The 21,069-nt window shown below is 39.4% G+C and overlaps 1 protein-coding gene across 1 annotated transcript in view; it reads left to right on the top strand.

The window, feature by feature from the left end:
- The window catches only part of LOC140917643 (connector enhancer of kinase suppressor of ras 2), a 461,714-nt gene that overhangs the window by 190,997 nt on the left and 249,648 nt on the right, over positions 1-21,069 (top strand). The window contains exons 7-8 of the mRNA XM_073360900.1: positions 1,370-1,489; positions 17,869-17,928. Coding sequence (XP_073217001.1) covers positions 1,370-1,489; positions 17,869-17,928 — 180 coding nt within the window. The remainder of the gene's footprint in view (positions 1-1,369; positions 1,490-17,868; positions 17,929-21,069) is intronic.

The following is a 21,069-nucleotide window of genomic DNA, read 5'->3' as shown; positions in this document are numbered from 1 at the left end:
ACACAGCCACATGGCTAATACATCCATACTACAGATCCCAAGAAAGGGATATGCTTTGATTAAATTTTTATTCTACATGCCAGCCACATATGCATATGTAAAGTATCTGAATACATTTAATGTGTAGGGTATAGGTGTAGTGGACAATGCATATATTCCTCTTCAAGGCCCTGATCCAAAGCCGACTGAAGTCAATGGAAAAATGTGTTTTCTTCAGTGGCCATTTGATAGAGGCTCAAATGCATAGTCAATAGGGAGCTGCATACATACATGTGATTTTGCACATGTTTCAACTGATACAGAGATCCAAATGCAACATCCAGTACTCCAGAGCTTTACCCTGGTTTCTAAATGAGTAAAGATGAAGTAATTCTGAACACTGTTTATGTATTTAGACAAAGGAGTTATTCACTGCTGCTTCTGCTTATATATGTAGTGTCAAATGGGATATTAGAATTCATCATGCATTTGAAAATATATGAAGTATAACTTCCCTTAAGGGATTTCACCACCATTTAATGTAATTAAAGTAAATGACAGTGTAGTCCCTGAAGAAAAATGAGAGCACACAACAGAATTCCCACCAGAAGAGCATTCTGAAATGCATCTAAATGGATGGTTGCAAATTAAGTACAAATATTTTTAGGCATACTATGTCTGAAAGTAAAATTTAAAAAACATGAAAAAAATATGGGGACAAATCCCTTATTTTGGGCCCTTGTTTCAGGTGTCTGGGTTCTGTTTCCTTCTGTTGTTTTGTTTGACCCGGGACAAATAACTTTCATCCCTTTATCTCACTTCCCCATTCTGTGGAATGACCTCACTATGTTTTTGTATTGTGGAATTGACACCTTAAATAAACACTTGACTTTATAAATTACCCTTCTCATTTGTTGGTCAAAAAAGTAATTAATTTAATGTGTAAAGTAATTACTATTTACATATTTTGCTTTAATTGAATCTGTGTTTAATAATGCCATGTACAGCAACAAGTAAAATCAAGTTTATCAGGCATGTTTGTTAGGGGTGGCTGCTTGAATGAATAAGGTGATTCAAGCACACATGCTTAGGTTATTACTTCACAAGAAGATTCCTTTGGGCTTCTGTGCTGTAAATTCACGATCACTTGTTATGGCATTGATAGGAATTTTATTTTCCTTGGCCCTCTTGTAGTTGGCCTTGTGATTAATATAGAACTTCAGCTCTGTGTTCTTATGACAGTACGAATGAAAAGCTACTGCTGCTCAAATATATATACCATGTAAAGTAAACATGATGTAAACAATATTGCCCTTGAACTGTGCTTTAATACCAACAGTTTGTCACTTCAACACAAGGGTTTATGATTATTTTTGTTTGCTTTTTCTAGTGTAAAACTTTGTCTGGAATCTGTGACCACATCATCTCTCTTTCATCTGACTCTCTGGTGTCTCAGTCAGCACACCTTGAAGTAGTTCACCTTACTAGCATTATGCCCAGTGAGGGCTTGGTAAGTAAGAATATAGCTAATTCCATTTGAATATTAAACTCAAGCATCTGTCCTTTAGAGTGTTGTGTTTTGTTTTGTTTTTACTTGCCAAGAAACCAAAGTGCATTTGTTTTATGCAGTTTCCAGCTCTTTATACTAGTGCAAGCTTCAGCTGATTTCTAGAAGTGGTTTAACTACAGTCTTTATCTGTGTTAAAATAAAATAAAACATCTGCAGTACTTAAAGCAACAGACGTAACCAGAAAATGTACTGGCAGCAAAAGTAGAGCATTGTAATCTGTCGTGAGCTGTAATGTAGCTGTTTTGGACAACAGCAAAATTATTGATTTTATTTTTATGTATAAAAAATATTGGGCTCCAATATAGAAGTTAATCAGCTGCATAAAATAAATGTAAGAGATGGTGCTAGAAGTTTAAAGGAAAGTGATCATATTATTTTTCTTAATATTTAGTTAAAAGGCTTTTATTGATTTTACTTCAAATTTCAGCAAGATTACTTTATTAAGGAAGACCAAAACCAACCAACCAACCAAAAAAACCCTGAAGATTTGTAGATGATATTTACAGAACAGACATTGGGACAGATTCACCCATATGTGCAGCTGCATTGCACCATTCCACAGTTACAAATCAGCTGTAAATCCAGTTTATCTGGTCAGTTAAGCCAGGTCTGTAGCTATCTTACATCAACAGAAAAGCACAAAAGCAGTCAGAGTATACTAGTGAATCTGGCCCCATGTCTCTTTATAGAGATTGTATTATATTTCTCAGTTATAATCCACATTTCTTCCATTTCTGCTAATAATAAAATCTTAGTCTCTCAACATCTTTGCATTTTGAAACCTGATGCTGAGTAGTAATGATAATCTGCAGATTACATAATGTGATTATTGTGAAGGATGTGGGGCTGGTATATATTCATTTATGAATAATATATGGGTATATTAGGTTATGAGAATGTTTGCTATATGGAGTTAATTCACTGTTTGCATGGACTGGTTTAGTTAATAGTAGGGATCTTGGGAATCAAGCAGGAGGGTAAAACAATGAATCCAGATAAAACACCTCCTGGTTAACAGATTAGGAGGTTAAGAAACCATACCTGAGCTATTAGCTGTGAAGATGCTACTTCCAGGCTCCAGCCAAAGTTATACAGCTGTTTTACGAAGGCTGAGACCACACAGTTCAAAAGGATGTTAAACAGTTAAAAACTCTGTCAAATCCAGTCCTGCTGTGTAGACGCTGAGGCTATAGTCCGAGACCTAGTCTAAGAATGGGAAAATCACAGGCTTCCAAACCCACCCCCCACCCCCGCACACACACATGCACAGGACAGGTAAAGGCTAAAGGTCTAACACCTGAGGGGCATGACTCAGAGAGACTTAAGTGCAGCTAGCCCAGTGACCATGACAATTATAATGCCTGAAAAAATTAATTGAAAAACTATATATAGAAGATACCTTATATTGCAATAATGAATTATTGGGAAGGAGACCATACTGGATATAGAAACATTGGCAGCAAGATGAGACCAATTAGCAGACCTCTGGTTGATTTAAGGGTCAGACAGGCTTATCTGACCGCATCTCTTGTGCGAGAAGGCTGCTTATATATCACATGGGTCCAGTTCATGTCCTATCTACAGGAGTGAGCAGGAGAGACCCATACAGTCTCAAGGTAGGTAATTCTGCTAATTAGTTGAGTCTACTCCAGTATCTGGCTACTAGTTTGCAGGCTAAGCCACCATTACTTTTTTTGTTAAATGCTTATTTCATGTAGATCTCTTAATGCTACTAAACAGCCATTCAGTTACTCTGTGGCTCCACTGTGCATTACTAGCTTTCTGCTGGGCCAAGATCTACTCTGTGCATTTCAGGCCACCCCTTTCCTTAGGGGGAATTCTTTAACAGCCAAGTTTTTCAAATAAGATTCTTTAAAGTAATAATTTTAACTGGAAGTGTTTTTTGGATACATTGATGATCAGATTGACAGATATGTGCATATTTAATATTTCTCATTCCAAATAAAAATAAAGAACTACACCATTTGGAAGAACTCCGTGTTTCAAATTTTAAAATAAAAAGCATCTCCCCTCATATGGTAATAGTACACAATAGGGAATTTCGACTGGATAGTTAGAGTTTTAAAGTATCACAAAAATACTTTTTGGTTCATTTTCATTGCAGAAATGTATTTAATAAGAAATTCACATCAGTGAATTGCTGCTGGTGTCACAAGTTGGTTATTTTCCAGTTGAAGTTAAATAAAAAGCTATTTTAAATAAGTATGATTCTTGTTACCGATGATTTTTGTAGAGGTCAGCATGGACTAACAAATTGGCTTTTTCACTTCTTGAAACCTGAATTCAAATCCTGATTTGGCAGTTTCATTATAATTCCTGTCATTTACCTAAATTATGCAGCCACCTCACAATATTGTAGAATGGTAGTTTCTAGTGAGGAACTGTGCAAGTCTGAATTAACAAATAGCATATTTAAACCAAAATAATGCCAAAGATTTTTTTTTTACAAATGTTATAAACAAAAAACACTTCACCCATCACTGAAATGCAGCCTTCTATATGGTGAAATCATTATTGGGCATAACAATACAATACATACTTTAGGGGAGAAGTTAAAGAATTCTGTAATCAAAACAGATAGTGAGAATATAGGTAGGTAAATTGGATGGTTGAGCTCATTTTGCCTAATTCTGAAGGCACTGGAATATTATAGGTTTGGAAACTTCAACATTCCTGGGTCCATATTCTTAGAAAAGATCAGAAAAAAGGAACAGTGAAAGAGCAGAAAGGAAAAGTCCTTTACGAAAATATAGGATGAAAAATAGAGTAGAGAACAGATTACAAATTGTTGTTAGAATCTTTAAGTACATGATCACATCGTATTTTCCACAGGACCCCTGTCTCAGTCAATGCACGTATGAATGTGGGTTCCCAGGCACTACTTACTACATACTAACCAAGTTCTGTACTGCAGTGAGTTACTGATTTCTTGATGGGCATTTTTATGGCACTCTTCACTGTAGTATCTGTATGCTTCACAGACAGTAATAAGTTTATCGTCACAACACCCTTGTGTGGTAAGGTGGTATTATTATCCCAGTTTTATAGGAAGGGAACTCAGGCACAGAGAGATTAAGGTTAAAATTGTCAAAAGTGTCCATTAATTTTGGATGCCCAGCTTGAGATGCTGAGGGCTTGATTTTGCAGAGTATTTTAAGTTTTTATAGACCTATTTAAAGCACAGCTTCTATTGATTTCAGTTGCAGCTGTGAGTGCTCAGCACTTCCGCAGATCTGACTCCAGGCATCTGAGCACCCAGAAAATTAGTGGTAATCTATGAAAAATATGTTTTGTGACTTGCTCAGCCTCTCTTAGGACCTCTGTCTCTGAGGCAGAGATGGAATTCTTTTTTCCAAGGTGACTCTGACACTTTGGGGATTCACCCAGACCACTAAGAGTTTGTTCATTACCTGTCCTGTAACACAGGGTGTTTCTGTGCTGTGCAGCTTTGGCTCAGATTCCTGACACCAGCAGCCTGCTTACAGCACAATGACCTCACCCTGGCTTCCACCAACCTTGTTTTTCCTTGCAGGGTGACACCAACAGTTCTTCCAGCCTTGAGTCTCTCCAAAATCATCTCCCCTGCAGTGCTCAGCTCCTCTCACTATAGTTCCTTATCAATTTCCCTGCTCCTTTAAAGAGACAGTACACAGCACCAGTCCAGGCTGAGGATTTTATCCTTCAGTTTGAAACACTGCACTTCTTCTTCGTATGGCTGATATAGATGTGGAGCAACAACTATAATTTTCTATTTAGATGATTAAGCCAGACAATTGCATGAGGAGTAGCGGAGTGTAACGCTGTGATGCCTCTTTCATATTTGAGAACCAGCCATTGAGTCATTACATGTTCCATTGTCTGTTCTGGGTGACCACAGTCCCACACTGTAGAGTTTTTAATTTTCCATTTGTGCATCAAGTAGCACTGCCCTGAGATGGCTGTATAATAAAACAAGGGTAAATTAATAAGGAACAGATATTTAAGTGATACCAAGTAGAAGGAATTGAGATAGAGATGGTTACAAACAAACCAAAGTAAAATTATTATTCTAAAACTAAAACCTAGCTTAACAAACCAGAGTTTTTTGTTCAACATAGATTTCTCATGACAATTGTTCTTCCAGCATGGCTGGTCAGTTCTTAGCCAAGGTCCAATACAGACCTTAAAGCGCTTGGTTTCTTTGTCTCTTCAGGTGAAGGATGCCAAAATGGCTTTTTCTCTTTGCTCAGATCCTCAAAGTTTTTTGTCTCTGTTCTCAAAGACAAGAAGCCCTCCTGAAGCCTCAGCTTGCTATGTCCACCAGAGAACTGATGCCAGGTTAATTTTTGCAGTCTCCTCCCCCAGTAGTTAGGTGGCTGCCTTCCCCATTCGCTAATGTGATGGCTTTAACTTTTATGTAAATGTACTTCTATTGCATCTTCTCAATTTACATAGGAGACCCTTTCAAGCAGGCAGGGCCACATTCCTTTGTCTAGGGCAGAGTGACTTAAGACATTTTAAGAACATATTTCCAGCACATATTTATAACTTTTCATATATATCATCCATACATACACCACACAATAATATTAACAGCCCAGTGTGTTACCCAGTTCATATGTGATTCCCTACATGACACCTTGTAGATACAGATTATGACAACAGTGAGTTAGAGTACACTCAGCTGCTCAGGCCTGCTGAGGCTCAGTGCTAGACACCAGAGAGCCCTCTGCATTGGGGGTGCTCTCAGGGACACAGTGATGTTCAACTGTATTAACCATGAGACTATCATTTCTCTTCCTGCAGTCCTCTGCCCCTTTCCCTAAAGGGCTTTCAACTTCTGCACCAAATGAGACAGGGGTCCTACAGACAACAGCCTCCTTCACAACACAGCCCTGATTTATCCCCAGAGCAGGTCCATGCTGTGCACTGAATGAGGCAGGGGTTGTGGGAAAAATAGCATGTGTTCATGTAATTAAAAGATGGTGTCATAATGCACATTCACAAGGAAGCTGAACAAGACTCACAGACTTTAAGGTCAGAAGGGACCATCATGATTATCTAGTGTGACCTCCTGCACATTGCAGGCCCCAGAACCTCACCCACCCACTTCTATAATAGACCCCTAATTTTTGGCTGAGTTACTGAAGTCCTCAAATTATGGTTTAAAGCAAGGGTGGCCAACCTGTGGCTCAGGAGCCACATGCGGCTCTTCAGAAGTTAATATGCGGCTACTTGTATAGCACCGACTCCGGGGCTGGAGCTACAAGTGCCAACTTTCCAATAGGTGTTCACTGCTCAACCCCTCGCTTGCCACGGTCTCTGCCCCCACTCCACCCCTTTCCTTCCCCTCCCCATAGCCTGCCCTGCCCTCGCTCCTTCCCCTCCCTCCCAGAGTGTCCTGCACACCACGAAACAGCTGATCAGGAGGAGCAGGGAGGGGGAAGCACTGATCGGTGGGGCTGCTGATGTATTACTGTGGCTCTTTGGCAATGCACACTGGTAAATTCTGGCTCCTTCTCAGGCTCAGGTTGGCCACCCCTGGTTTAAAGACTTCAAGGGTCAATAGGCACTTTAATTCTGGTATTTCCTAACTTTTGAGTACTTGACTTTACAACCTTAATGTTCTTTTAACATAGTTCTTTTAAAAGAAATTTCCTACACTTCTTAAAAAAAGCAAACTGAAAAGGAAGTGTTCTCATTTGGAGCCATATTGCCTCCTTCTGGGTCACCAATGGAGTTGGAGCTTTTAGATCCACAGCATAGACATTTACCACTTGAAATAATGGAGTAACTGTAGTAAGCTCTGTGGGGTTTTTTCTTCTAAATGATATTTAGCAAGAGAGACTTTTTAATGGATGTGCTTTTTTGTTAATATAAACCTGTTTTTGTAGTATTTTAATACTCTGACGTGTGTAAGGGGAAGAGTATTTTAAAAATATACATATCATAAAATCCAGTTTTGCTAGCTTTTTCTTAGGAAAGGTATTCCTCATATATAATGCAACTGGAGAATGGCTTGGTAGTAATTAACTAGCTAGCACTGTGAAGAAGCTGTCTCTAGTTTCTGGATCAATTTTTTAAAGATGGCATTTGCAATTCCCATTTTAGGAATTATGCATCTAACTGGAGTTCTCCTCCTGCAAACACATTTTTCTTCCCAATTTTCTTGACCACTAAATTGTCAGCAACCTGAAGCCATATTTTACATTGTCAATAAAATTACACCGTTGTCTGCTGATTTGGGGCAAAGAGCCAGTCATCTTCTGCCTCTCCCCATGATGGTTCCTTCACTGCCAGCTTCACTTTCTCAGAGGTTAGGGGTCTATTACAGGAGTGGGAGGGTGAGGTTTTGTGGCCTGCAATGTGCAGGAGGTCAGACTAGGTGATCATGATGGTTCCGTCTGGCCTTAAAATCCATGAGACTATGAGGGTGGGACCAGGCACTAAAACTGGGACCAGGGAGAGCCTCTCCTATGCTGAGTGACCACTCCTCTGGCTCGCACCCTGGCAGCATGGAGGAGGAGACTGTCTGTCTGATTTGAACAAGGGGAAAAAGCTAGACTGGGAAATGAGTAGATTGGAAAAAGTTGTCTAGTGAGCTTGGGAATGGCTCGGCAATGAAAATGGGATGGTGATCCAGTCAGGGGGAGTGGAGACTGGGAACTGGTGGGGATGGGGAGGATGTGACTTGTTGATTGGTGGGGGCTGGAACTTGAAGCCTGTGAGGGAAATGACAGAGGGGGTTGGAAACACTGAAATTGGATGAGAGTTGGCACTGGGTAGGCAAGGGGAATGGGAGTGGAACCAGGGATGGGGAAGAGACAGAATTAGGACAGGGACAGGTTCGGGGTGGGGGTGGGGGGATGGGACACAAGGACTCAAGCTTGGGGAGGACAGGCAGAAGAGACTGTGCCCAAAACAGTAAATTATCCTTCAGAACCTGAAATGGAACCATTAGGAAAGGAATAGATATTATGACATTTTCTATGTTATTATCACTATATAAATCCATGGTACACCCACACCTTGAACACTGCATGCAGTTCTGGTTGTCCCATCTCAAAAAAAGATATATTAGAATTGGAAAAGGTATAGAGAAAGGCAACAACAATTATTAAGGGTATGGAACAGCTTCCATATGAGGAGAGATTAAAAAGACTGGGACTTTTCAGCTTGAAAAAGAGACAACTAAAGGAGGATATGAAAGAGGTCTATAAAATCTTGAATGGTGTGAAGAAAGTAAATAAGGAAGTGTTATTTATCCTTCACATTACAGAAGAAGTGGGGGTCACCAAATGAAATTAGTAGGCAGCAGGTTTAAAACAAACAAAAGGAAGTACTTCTTCACACAACACACAGGCACCCTGTGGAACTTGTTGCCAGGGAATGTTGTGAAGGCCACAAGTATAACAGGTTTCAAAAAAGAATTTGATAAGTTCGTGGAGGATAGGTCAATCAATGGCTATTAGCCAAGATGTTCAGGGATGTAACCCCATGCTCTGGGTGTCCCTAGTCTGAGTGCCAGAAGCTGAGAGTGGACAGCAGGGCATGATGGATCACTTGATGATTGCCTGTTTGGTTCATTCCCTCTGAAGCACCTGGCATTGGCTGCTGTTGGAAGACAGGATACTGGGCTAGATGAATCATTGGTCTGACCCAGTATGGCTATTCTTATGTAAATGGAAGTCAAGATTCTTGAGTACCACCATTCTTCTATGGGCGACTTGTGGGCTTCATCCCCATCTGTTGCTGGGCCGCACAAAGGATGACAACCTACTGTGTTAGCAGTTACTCAGTTAGCTCAGTGTCAGAGGTTTGTGTGGTGGATCCAACCCTGCTGATAACTCATGTGGGTGTCAATATGCTACATGATATTTTTTTCGAGTTTTGATATTTTAAAAAACAAACAAACATGGGAAACAATATATACAAAAGCTACATTAAAAAAACATTTTTAAGGTTGCAAAGTCAAGCACCCAAAAGTTAGGAAATAGCAGAATTAAGGTTACTTATGCAACCTTAATTTGTCACCCATGTGCATATACATTATGATTTCAAGAGCAGTGTAAGAAGGCCTTGGTGTGAATGAGGGCATCATAACAGTTTATATTTTGTTTGTTTATGTTTATATCTATCTATCTCAAGCCCCAAATGAATAGTTGGGAGACAAGCAGACTTTCTGAAAGATTTATCAAGCCTGCTTCTTCATTTTTATTGGATCTGAAATCTCTCAATCCACACCAGAGGCCCCCAACAATCCATCCAGCAAAGCCAGGGAACACCAGACTTAACAATCCTTATAGATCTATGAAAAAACCCAAGCCTAGCAGAAACATGTTCTATGGGATTTTAGGCTCTGCTGGAGGGCACGACTTACAGATCTAAATGCTAGTTTTGGAGCATTTTGTTTTCCTGGAGCACAGGTTCAAAGCTATGGAGGATTTGCTCAGTTCTGCATTCCTCAAAGGTTAATAAACTGAACTCCAAGCTGTTTACAGTAGATTTTCAGGCAAAATCTCAACTATAAAGTACTGTCTGCTCTCTGTGGACATTAATGAGCCCATGATGCATTTTGAAAGAACAGGGATTTGCGCCAGTGTCATATGAATATTCCCTTCCTGTTACTGCTGTGAAGCGTCCTGTATTCTGTAAGGATGTGATGTTGCTTCCATTAAAATGCATAACAAAACTTCTATTAACTGTAATAATGCAGGACTGGGTGCCCTCTGTATGAAATTTATAAAATGTTTTAAGATGAATGTTTTTCTGTATAAATGTAAAATATTATTGCAGTACACTCAATTTTGGGTTACTGAGTCAATATGGCTTCTTTAAACCTTGCTTACAGTGGAAACATTTTACAAAGAATTTCCACCATTGTTCACACTTCTTCAACTCCAGAAGTATTAGCAAGAGTTACAGTGAGATCTACAAAACAAGCAAGGTCGGTGGGGAAGGATGCTTGATGGTTCAATTGCTCAACTATCATATTTCATTAATACTATATTTTGGCATGGTATATATAGGTATTAATTGTAAGAATTTTTTTAGAAATATATTTCTATTTTAACTAGGCTTCTTCATTATAGAATGTGCTTTATGTGGGAACATCTCAGTGGTAAAGCAGTGATAAACTCAATGAAAACAGATGGCCTGTTACATCTAGAGCAAGGTCCAGCTGTTCTGCCTAATTCTACCTATGAATGTCAGTTTAACTAGGTGCTTTTTATTGGGTTTACAACATGTTAACAGAAAGTTTCTCAGCAGTTCTGGAGTCCTTTAAAAAAAGAAGTGCCTGAACACAGGGCAGTCAGAAACCCTCGGAGGGAGCAAGCAGGGGGGCTTCTGCAGGAGGCCCATGGGAGCAAAGAATGACTCCCTGTGGAGACCACTTCTTCCTTGCCTTCTCCCTAACTGTGTTCGGCTCCTGCTTCCCACATAGGACAGAAAGGAGCCACCTGTCCCAGGACCAGCAGAAGTACTGGAACACCACTGTGGCTCGTTAAAAAAGCACCGGCACAGAATTTCAGTGTGTTATGGCATGATTCAAGCACTGTGTCTAAGAGACCAAAAATTTTGCAGTCATATACAAACTTTCAAATGGAGCTACACTCAGAGCCAAAGGTAGATTATTCTGCTTTTAGTAGATAGTGGAAAGAAAATTCTCTCTGAAAATCTTTTGTTTATCTCTGGCACACTTTAGGATCCACGTTATAAACAGGAAGTTTGGAGGCTTGGGCTAAACATATTTCAGTATCGTTTAAAATTGAATTTAGAAGTTCAATTCTTCCTCTTTACAAAACTTGATTTAAAATAATGCAGCGCAATCCCTAAAGTGTATTGCCTTAAATTGTCCTTTAGAAACAATATATTTCCAATTCTCAGTGTCATTTTACACTGAAGGGTAAATTACCTTTTAAGGATCTTCCTTCCAGAGAGAGCAGCCGAGAGCTGAATTGAACTGTGTGTTCACTGCATAACAGGACAGACAAACACTGACAGTCTGCATATCAAGGACAGGGTATTTCATGAAAAATGTTTATAGTACTGCAAAGGGTGATTTGAAGTGCCATCTTTTAAGTGGAACACATTTGACAATACATGCCCCGGACAAAAGAAAGAGACAATTACTACAAAAAAGTGCTGATATTTTTCAGTGTTCTAGTCAAAACTTTCTCCCCAATGGAAAAATACAGTTGCACCTATCACATTCTACATACCAAAGTATGTAAAAAAAGAAAAACTGAATAAAAAGAGGAGTCTTTTATGGCTTTACTAAATGAAAGTCCTTGTTGTCATAGGAGTGTAATTTGTAAAGTGTATAAGCTGAAAATGGCTGTGAACTTAAACATTGGACAGTAACAGACCATGAATCCCAGGGATTATTGAACCTGGTGATGTTCTAAACAAAAAGAGCTCTCAACCATGTTTGTAGCTGTTTCTATCACGGACTCAACAGACATTCTAGGCTTCAGAGAGACATATACAGTGACAATCCTAGAATCTTATTATGTAGATAAATAGGTACCATGTATTACTATACATAAACTTATAAAAATAGATTGCCATGATAAAAGTGTTGTTCTTTGTAGTTTAATTTTATTCACATTTGTATTATTCTTTCTGAAGTACAATTTTAAAAATTCTCTTTGTCTTCACATCTTGTGATAATAGTTTACAAAAACAGGTGCAAGCTCATTTTTCTTTTGTGGAGACAAGGGATCAAAACTTTTTATAATACAGCCTCATTTCAGTGTTTGGGGGTTCATGCATGTAACTCCTCAAGCACAGAGAAGAGCCTGTATTCATTTTTTTTATTCCCAGACTCACCAAGTTAAAGAGAATTGCAGATATCAAAAGATACATTCTTGTTCTACCTAGCCGCACAATTAGTTCAAATTTGTGCAGATTTTGTAGCAAAAACAGTATATGCAAGATATAAAAAAATCAGTCAAACAAATTACATCTCACTCACATGGAATTGATTAGATCTAGGTCATAGGTATGGAAATGTAGAGGTGCAGCAGGCATGTGCATAATGTCTGATGGTTGTATTTGGGAGTTTGACATACAAATTTATTCAAATTCTGGAAGAGCAATTTTTTTTAAAGACCCAGATCCATGAAAATAGAGGATAACAACAAGATTTTGTGATGCTTTACTTAATGTCAGGCAAACATTGGCATGATAAAAACAGTATCTACTAACTTTTAAATCTGCAAGGCTGAATAACTTGTACCTAAGAGTTTCAAAACAATTGGCTGAGGAGCTCTTTGAACTATTGATGCTGATTTTTAATAAATCTTGGTATGCTGGAGAAGTTCCAGAGGAGATATAAGCTAACATTGTGACCATACTTTTTAGGAAAAAGCATAAATAGGATGATCAGGGTAATTATAAGCTAATTAGTCTGACTAATGCTGGGAAATATCATGGAATGACTGATACAGGATTCTATCATAAAGAATTAAAGGATGGTAACATAATTAATGTGACTCAACAGTCAACATATTTAGGCTAGAAATAAGGCACACATTTTAATAGTAAAGGTAATTTTACTTTTGGAACAGCTTACTTAGGGATGAGAGGATTTCCATCACTGGAAGTCTTTTAAATCAAGATTGGATGTCCTTCTTTAAGATGTACTTTAGCTCAACACAAAGTTATGAGTTTGATGTAGAAAATGCTGGGTGATACTTATGCTTTATGTTATGTAGGAGGTTAGCCTGATGATCAGAATGGTAGGGGCTGGCCTTTAAATCTGAGAGTCTGTGGACATAGTTCTGTGGGAAGTAGGTCTTGTCAAACAGATTTTACAGTATATCATTTTTTGATGAGATTACAATTTTGGTTGATAATGGTGTGTTTAAGTCTATTATGTGTTGACAAAATATACTGAGACTTCTGTAAGACATGTGACTTTAAACTTCCTGATCTGATTTAAAAAAATTAGCAGTATACAAAATCAATGAAGCACTTCCTAAATAGATTAAAAACTGCCTAACTGATATAAAAGTAAAGTTGTTAACAAAGAATCATCATAGTGTTTCTAGTTAGGTCTCTCTGGAATCTGTTCTTGGCCCAGTGATATTCATGATCTTTTTCAATGATCAGAGAGGAAATTATAAAATCTTTGCTGGTTGGGTTTGCAGATAACACAAATATTAGTAAGGTAGTAAATAATAGTGACAGATCAGTTATATAGAATGATATGGATTGATGATAAGCTGGGTTCATTCAAACAATATGCATTTCATATAGCCAAATTTACAGTCCAACATCTAGGAACAAAGAATGTGGGTCACACATACAGGATGGGGGACTATATCAATAAGCTCGCTTATTGAGCAGGGCATCTCACTGGGAGCACATGACACCAGTGCTCTGGGATCTGTACTGGCAGCCCATTGGTCTCCGGCAGAGGTGATCCGTGGGGGGCATGCTGGGTCATGTGCCCTCCAGATTCGTTGCTTGGTTTGTACTGAGCATGCTCAGTAGCACTGCTGAAGCCAGCTGCCCTTACTCTGCACCACCATTATCAGCAGGCACGGGTCATCTCTGGTCTCTGGATGGAGTTTAAGATGTTGGTTTGTGACCTATAAATCACTAAATGACATACAACTGGCCTTGCTGATAGACTGCCTCTCTCCTCAGGCCATACTGCTCAGCCACAGTCAGGAGGGTGCACTTGAGCTGGATCTCCCTAGTTATCAAAGAGAAGGGGCAGATGGTAGGGAGTTTTCTGTGAGAGCTCTGAGACTCTGGAACTTGCTCACCCATCATCAGGAAATGGCCGAGGGTATGTTTTCTAGATGACGAAGTGGACAGGTGGCTGGCTGACTGTATTCCTGTGGAACTGATTTCATTTAATTGTATTTACTGTATAATTAATTTTGTTAAGGCACCTAGTGTCTTGGATAGGCATCTTGAGTAAATCTAAATAAATGGGAAAAAAATCCTAAAAAGTAGTGACTCTTAAGAGGACTTAAGGATTATAGCGAATAAGCAACTGGACATGAGCTCCCCGTGTGATGATGTGGCTAAGAGAGCTAATGTGAAATTTGTAAGTAGAAACAGGAGAATATTGAGTAGAAGTATGGTGAAGTTATTACCTTTTTACGTGGCATTGGTCTTTAAATCCTTATTTCGTGTCTTTCTCAAAAGTGTGCTTTAGTTCAACCTGATCAAACTTATAGGCTTGATGTAAAAATTAATGGATAAAATTCTGTGTGTTATGCAAATAGTCAACTTAGAATAGATGATCATAATGGTCCCTTCTGGTCTCTACATCTATAAATCTTTGTAGAAAATGTCAGTTTCCATTAATTATATCAAGACTAAGCTTGGCTTTTAAGCTTTAAATAAGTGTGGTCCAGTAAAAATACATGATGCTATTCATAAAGAAAAAAGAGGAAATAAACTTTTGTATTTCTTAGGAAATAAGAACGAGTATTAGAAGTAGATAGATAGTTTCAGAAGCAAGAGCAGACAGGTCGACCTATCTATCTGCCCTTTGTGAGATGGTGTACTGCCCTTCCAGGTTTCAGGCACAGAAATCATATGGACTTGAAGTACTCCATACCAAACTGCTCTCAAGAAAAAAAACGCAAAACATTGCAATTATATCTACAACAGGTATATAGTCAGATTCAACAGAAATTAATAAACTGGGTGACGTGAAAGATTGTCTTCATTACAATGCCTTAAGCTCAACAGCCTGCTGATCTTCTCGTGGAAGGACAATGGGAGGTCAGAGGCACAAACTTCAGAGCCTAGAGGAAGGTGTCTTGTCCAAATAGGTGGAGGAAGTATATCTTTATCTCTTTTAACACTTTCTTTCTTATTTTTCTTTCTACTCTTACTGACAGAAGGAAGCACTAAGCCTTGACCTAATATGTTTTAGTTGCATTTTGTTCTTTAAGAGATCTTTTAAATATAGAACCCCAGAAATTGGAAGAGTTGGCTGTAAACCAGAACCCAGAGTTCCTGGTGTCTGTGAGTACATCTCCCTGGTGATAAAAGCCACACGGCATGGCCACAGCTGGCCTGGGTGAGCTGAATCGGGCTTGTGAAGGCTAGCTGTGGGGCTAAAAATTGCTCTGTAGATGTTTGGGTTGGGGCTCACAGAGTTCCAGAGTTCAGGCTTCAGACCAAGCCTGAACATCCACATAGCACTTTTTCAGCACTGGAGCCAAAGCCCAGTGAGCTCAAGTCAGCTGACCCAGGCCAGCTGTGGATTTTTTTATCCCTGTGTAGACACACTTTGTTTGTACAGCTAACCCAGGCAGTGCTAAACCATCCACCAGCGAACTTGCAGTATCATAGCAGTTTTTCTTGGGTAAATCAGTGGTCTGCAACCTCTGCTAATAAGGATAGGGGTCTCAAAATTACTTTTTGGAGCCCACCAATTGTCGTCATGTTCTAACAGTATGTTGCAACATGTTGACATTTATGCTGTGATGTTCCAAGGGAAGAATTGGTCTCAGTGAGAATTGATCCTGAAGCAGAATTCCAAATACCAGAGCATTCTTTCTACTTTTTCTGTTTGTCAGTAGCCAAGCAGAGGAGTTGACAGTCTATCACAAACATGAAATGGAAATAGTGTTTCTGTGAATCAGAGTGTTTTGCAGTACCATATCAATATATATTTAACCCAGTTAAATTAACCTATTTCTTTCGTTTTTAAAGAAAGTTTAATACAACAGAATATCATCCTTTTTCTGGTGCTCATTTGTAGTTTGAAAGCGAATCCCTAGTTCCTAATCTGACAGTCTTTACTATATTGAGTAATCCTTACTAATGAGATTAATTCTGTTGAAGTCAATAGAACTACATAAATCAGTAAGAATAAGGGCTTGCGATAGTGGATATTGGATAGCAAAGAAACTATAATTGTTAGTCTTCCTAACATTCAAGACATACAATGGAAAAATTGCAGTGTCAGGACCCTAGCATTGAACCCAGGTCTCTCAGATGGTATCTTTAGCCATTGTGCCATGGCAATGCATCAAACTGCTGCCCCAACCAACAGCCTTAGTCCTAAAGGCTTACAGGCCCACAGCAGCCAGGCCTCTGATTGGATGGACAGGCACTACTCTCATTGGGTGCCTGGGCTATATAAACACCCCAACAGGAAGAGGAAACTGTCTGAGTGACAGACCATTGCCTGCTGATTAGACCACCTTGCCATGCTTCTCTGCCTGAGCCAACTTGTTGCTTTGCTGTTTTAAAGAACAATGTTGCCATGTTGCCTGACCTCGACTCCCCAGCTCACTGACCCAGCCCCTTGGATTGGATCTTCTGGCTGCTGACCCCTGCAAGAACGACGACAATTGCCCCAGGCTGCCTCCAATACAGATTAACCTGTTGGCTATCCAATGACTCATGCACACTTGACTACAGCTCTGGACTGCCCCCTTACCCACCTTGGCCACTGGGCATTACAAGAAGTTTGCAAACCGCATCAGTTGGCAACAGTTCAGCTGCTGTTGATATCATTTCCTCTCCTAAAAGTGTAACTTGTGATTAATAAATATTTTATGCAAGCAAAACTTCTTTGACAAAAGTATCAAATTCATGATCGACATCTTGGTAAACTATGAACTGTTTTTGTTTTGTTTTTAAAGCAAGTAAAATATGCTAGGTACTTTAGAATGATTTTGCAACATTTATGTACAGTAGAAGGGACTTCAGAATCCTTCAAAAGAGGATGATTTAACAGCACATTTCTACCTTGTCAGCATTAAACTGAAAGCTCAAGTCTTGGGGTGGTACGTGACACTTCTATTAAGAGGCAAGAGTGCTAGCTGCTGAACCTTACTGACACACCAGGCTTTATCTAGTTTTATTTTTTACTGACTCAATAGACCTCTGGAGTATGGGCTATTTAAGTTTAAAGCCTCTATTTCTGTACTTTACCTAGGTTCTGACAACTTTAGTTCTTTTTCTGAGATTAGTAAAGTAATAAACATCTGTGCATTTCAGATGCCAAAATGAGTCCAGCTTCTCCTATCATGTTAGTTTGTTAAATCCTGTCCAAAAGATTTCTTATCTGCTGATGCTGGAATTAATGGAGATGCATCCAAAGGAAGCATGTATTTTTATACTGACTCTTAAGATGTTTTTGTTTTAATTTTGTTTTGCAAATTTTATTCAACCATACTTTGCTCTAATCAGCTGAAATGCCTTTGACTTTAATCCAGAACAAGCGTTCTTCCAACATCACTAGTTTGTTTACTGCAGTATTAGAGAGCTAGTTTTTTGTCGCAGTAACTACTCACAGATGCTAATTATTCCTTCTCTTGCCATTTCTTTAGGGGATGTATATCAAGTCAACATACGATGGGCTGCATGTTATCACTGGGACTACTGAAAATGTAAGATGCTTTATTCCAATGAGACTTGTTTATTACACCTACAGTTCGTAAAAGACATGTATCAACAGTATATTTCACATTATGAAGATTTGTTTTAAATCAAGCCACTTTTTATTAATGCTTTAATTTTTTTAGTATCTTCATTATTATGTAAAAATATATATATACAGCAGATGCCGTTGAATAGCAATGCTGATATCAACAACTTCTAGTTAATAGCAGTGTTTTGCTGGGTGCCAGTCCTGTCCCATTGACTTTAATATTAGTAGGATTTGGATATTGGCAACAGGCATGCCACTTATTGACAGCTTTTAGACATGGAGGGATAGCTCAGTGGTTTGAGCGTTGGCCTGCTAAACCCAGGCTTGTGAGTTCAATCCTTGAGGGGGCCACTTAGGGATCTGGGGCAATAATTGGGGATTGGCCCTGCTTTGAGCAGGGGGTTGGACTAGATGACCTCCTGAGGTCCCTTCCAACCCTGAGATTCTATGATTCTATGTCTTCCCTGGCTGCCGCCCCACAAACCTGTCTGCAGCTGGGAGGGGAGGCTTCTGTGAGGGGGCAGCAGGAGGGAGGACACTGCAGCCCAGCTGCCAAGACTTTCCATGGGGAGCAGGGGTGCTGGAGGGCTGCAGGGTACCTCTCCTCGTGCTCTTTGGGTTGTGCCCTGTCCTGGCACCATCTCAGTGCTTCCTTCCTTCCCACAAAGCCCCAGTGTTGCCATTCTGCAACCAGGGTAGGAAGAGCTAGGATGTGCTGAGCACCATCTGTAGGCAGGTTTGGAGGGCTGCAGCCTAAGAAGGCACTTCAAATAATAGCAACTCTTTTCTGAGAACCAACAGGCTGCTAATAAGCAGAATCCACTGTGTTTCTTCCTTAAAAGATGTACATCCTTTTAATAGTATCTGTTTACTGATTTTAAAACCATTAACATTATATACATAGAAACAAAATAAAATGAAGAGCAACAAAGGCCTTAAAAAACCAAAATCCCACACGTTGACCCCACCACACTTCCCTAATGAGCTCGTGTACACAATTTCCCACTTGCAAATTTTTGCTTTTATAGGAGATAAATTTTTCGCACATGATATTGTTCATTGTTGTCATTAATCTTATATAATTTCTGTCATGTCAAAATGTCAGTCTTCTAAATCATGACTAAAGAGATATTCCGCCTGTTCTGGATCAATTTCTATGCATAATCAAAGGCAATTGCTATCAATTTTTAAAGACTTTTTTTATCTCATGTGTCGATAGAAAAGCATGTAGTAAATATAAGTCAGACTCGGTAATTTCTGATTCTGTATTTTATAGACTTTATCAATTTTGGTAGAAATGTCTCTTAGGTCATTTCTTAATGTGTCCAAATACTAACCTGCACTGTTTCTTAAAAAAATATAATTTTAATATATTATAACTGTCCAAGCACTGATCATCACACACCTGGACTACTGTAATCACCTTCTCTGGGCTTAATGCCTGCATTCTTCCCCCCGTCAAGTCCATTCAACAGGCTGCTAAAATCATTTTCCTAGTCTGTCATTCTGACTCTCTCCCCCTCTCTGTCTTTCACTATGTCAAACACAATTTTTTGTCCCAACTTACAAAGCCCTCCACAACTTAGCTCTCCCCTTCCTATCCTACCTTTTATATTATCATAAGATTGACTCCTGCCTTCGGTTTATTAATGGTGTAAGCCTCTGATTCTCCATTTCTCTTACAAGCACCTTCACATTTTCTCCCATGCTGCTCCTTACAAATGAGAGAAACTCCCAGTCAAAATCGATAAAGCCAGCACATAAGCCTCCTTCATGTCCCTCCTCTAAACCTGCTTCTTCCATAGTGCATCAGGAATGGCTTGGCAGGTGGAGAGTTGTGATTGTTGTTGCTGATTGTCTGAGAATCATTGCACACATCCTCTTTTTTTTAACCCTTTCTCTCCTGCTCCACAACTTGACCCACCATTTGTTGTTTCCACCTATTATGTGTTGTCCTTTCGATTGTAAGCTCTTTGAGACAGGGACTTTCACTTTCTATATTTGTACAGCCCATAGCACAGTAGGGCCATAACCAGACACCTAGACAATATGGCATTAAAAAGGTTAAATATTAATAATATATGAAAAATATTCTACTTAGTAAACATCATTATATTCAGAGAGTTAGCTAAAACAGAGTGGAGTGTATCACATACTTTTCATATTAATATTTAGTACATTTCTTACATTGTTAGTTAATTTTCCCAGTGAATCTCTCCTGTGAGTTTTGTGTAAGTTGGCTATTTTTATATAGAGACTTCATGCTAAGAATTTGGCATATGTCTTACTCTATATTTAGTAGTGATGTACTGTAGGCTAGTATTAATGTATATATTAGATCATAATTATTTCTAAACTTAGTAATGATATGCTGTAGACTAGGGTTGCCAAGTCTGACTGAAGCTATTCTGGGAGATGTTTTCCCCAACATGACATAATGTAATTTTATTAAAATATCCTATTAAAATCTCCAAGATTGCTTTCAATAGTCACTGGGAGATCAATGCTGATTCTGGGAGATTCTAGGCCAATCCTGGAGGGTTGGCAACCCTACTGTAGACTGGTATTTCCTAAACTACTGAAAAAAGATAAATGAGTATCTCTCTTTTTCACAACTAAGATGAGGCACAAATATATCTTTTCCTGGCCTTTAAGAAGGCCAACTGTAATATGGGGCAGTCACAGGGTGACCCTGGCCCTTTAAGAGGGAGCAGCACCAGAGTACCTGTGCCTAGTTAGCTGACCCCAGTTCAGTTTAAAAGCAGGCATCTGGGCCAGAGGAAGATCCAGTGAGAGAGAGACTGTCACCTGGTGAGTCAGAACTAGGAAGCTGCAGGGTGTAGAAGCAGCAGGACTTCCAGAATTTTCTGGGAGGGCAGGCAGTGAGTGCCTGGGAAATACTGCAGAAAACAGGAGCAGCCTAAGAGGCGAGTGAGTGAGAACCTGAGAGGAACTGTTCGTAAAATGGTATCCAGGGAGAAAGGCCTTGGGTGATGGTGCTCAGGGAACAGGGCACAGAAGCAGGCCCACCTGCCAGGGTCCCTGGAAAGGGGAGGCAGTGAGAGCCTGAGAGCTAAAGGGGGGGAAAGTCCCCTGGGGA

Source organism: Lepidochelys kempii, chromosome 9, assembly GCF_965140285.1.
Source record: "Lepidochelys kempii isolate rLepKem1 chromosome 9, rLepKem1.hap1, whole genome shotgun sequence".
In the NCBI taxonomy this organism is placed as follows: Eukaryota; Metazoa; Chordata; order Testudines; family Cheloniidae; genus Lepidochelys; species Lepidochelys kempii.
Note: the sequence above shows the minus strand (reverse complement) of the source record. Positions and strands in the feature narration are given on the sequence as shown.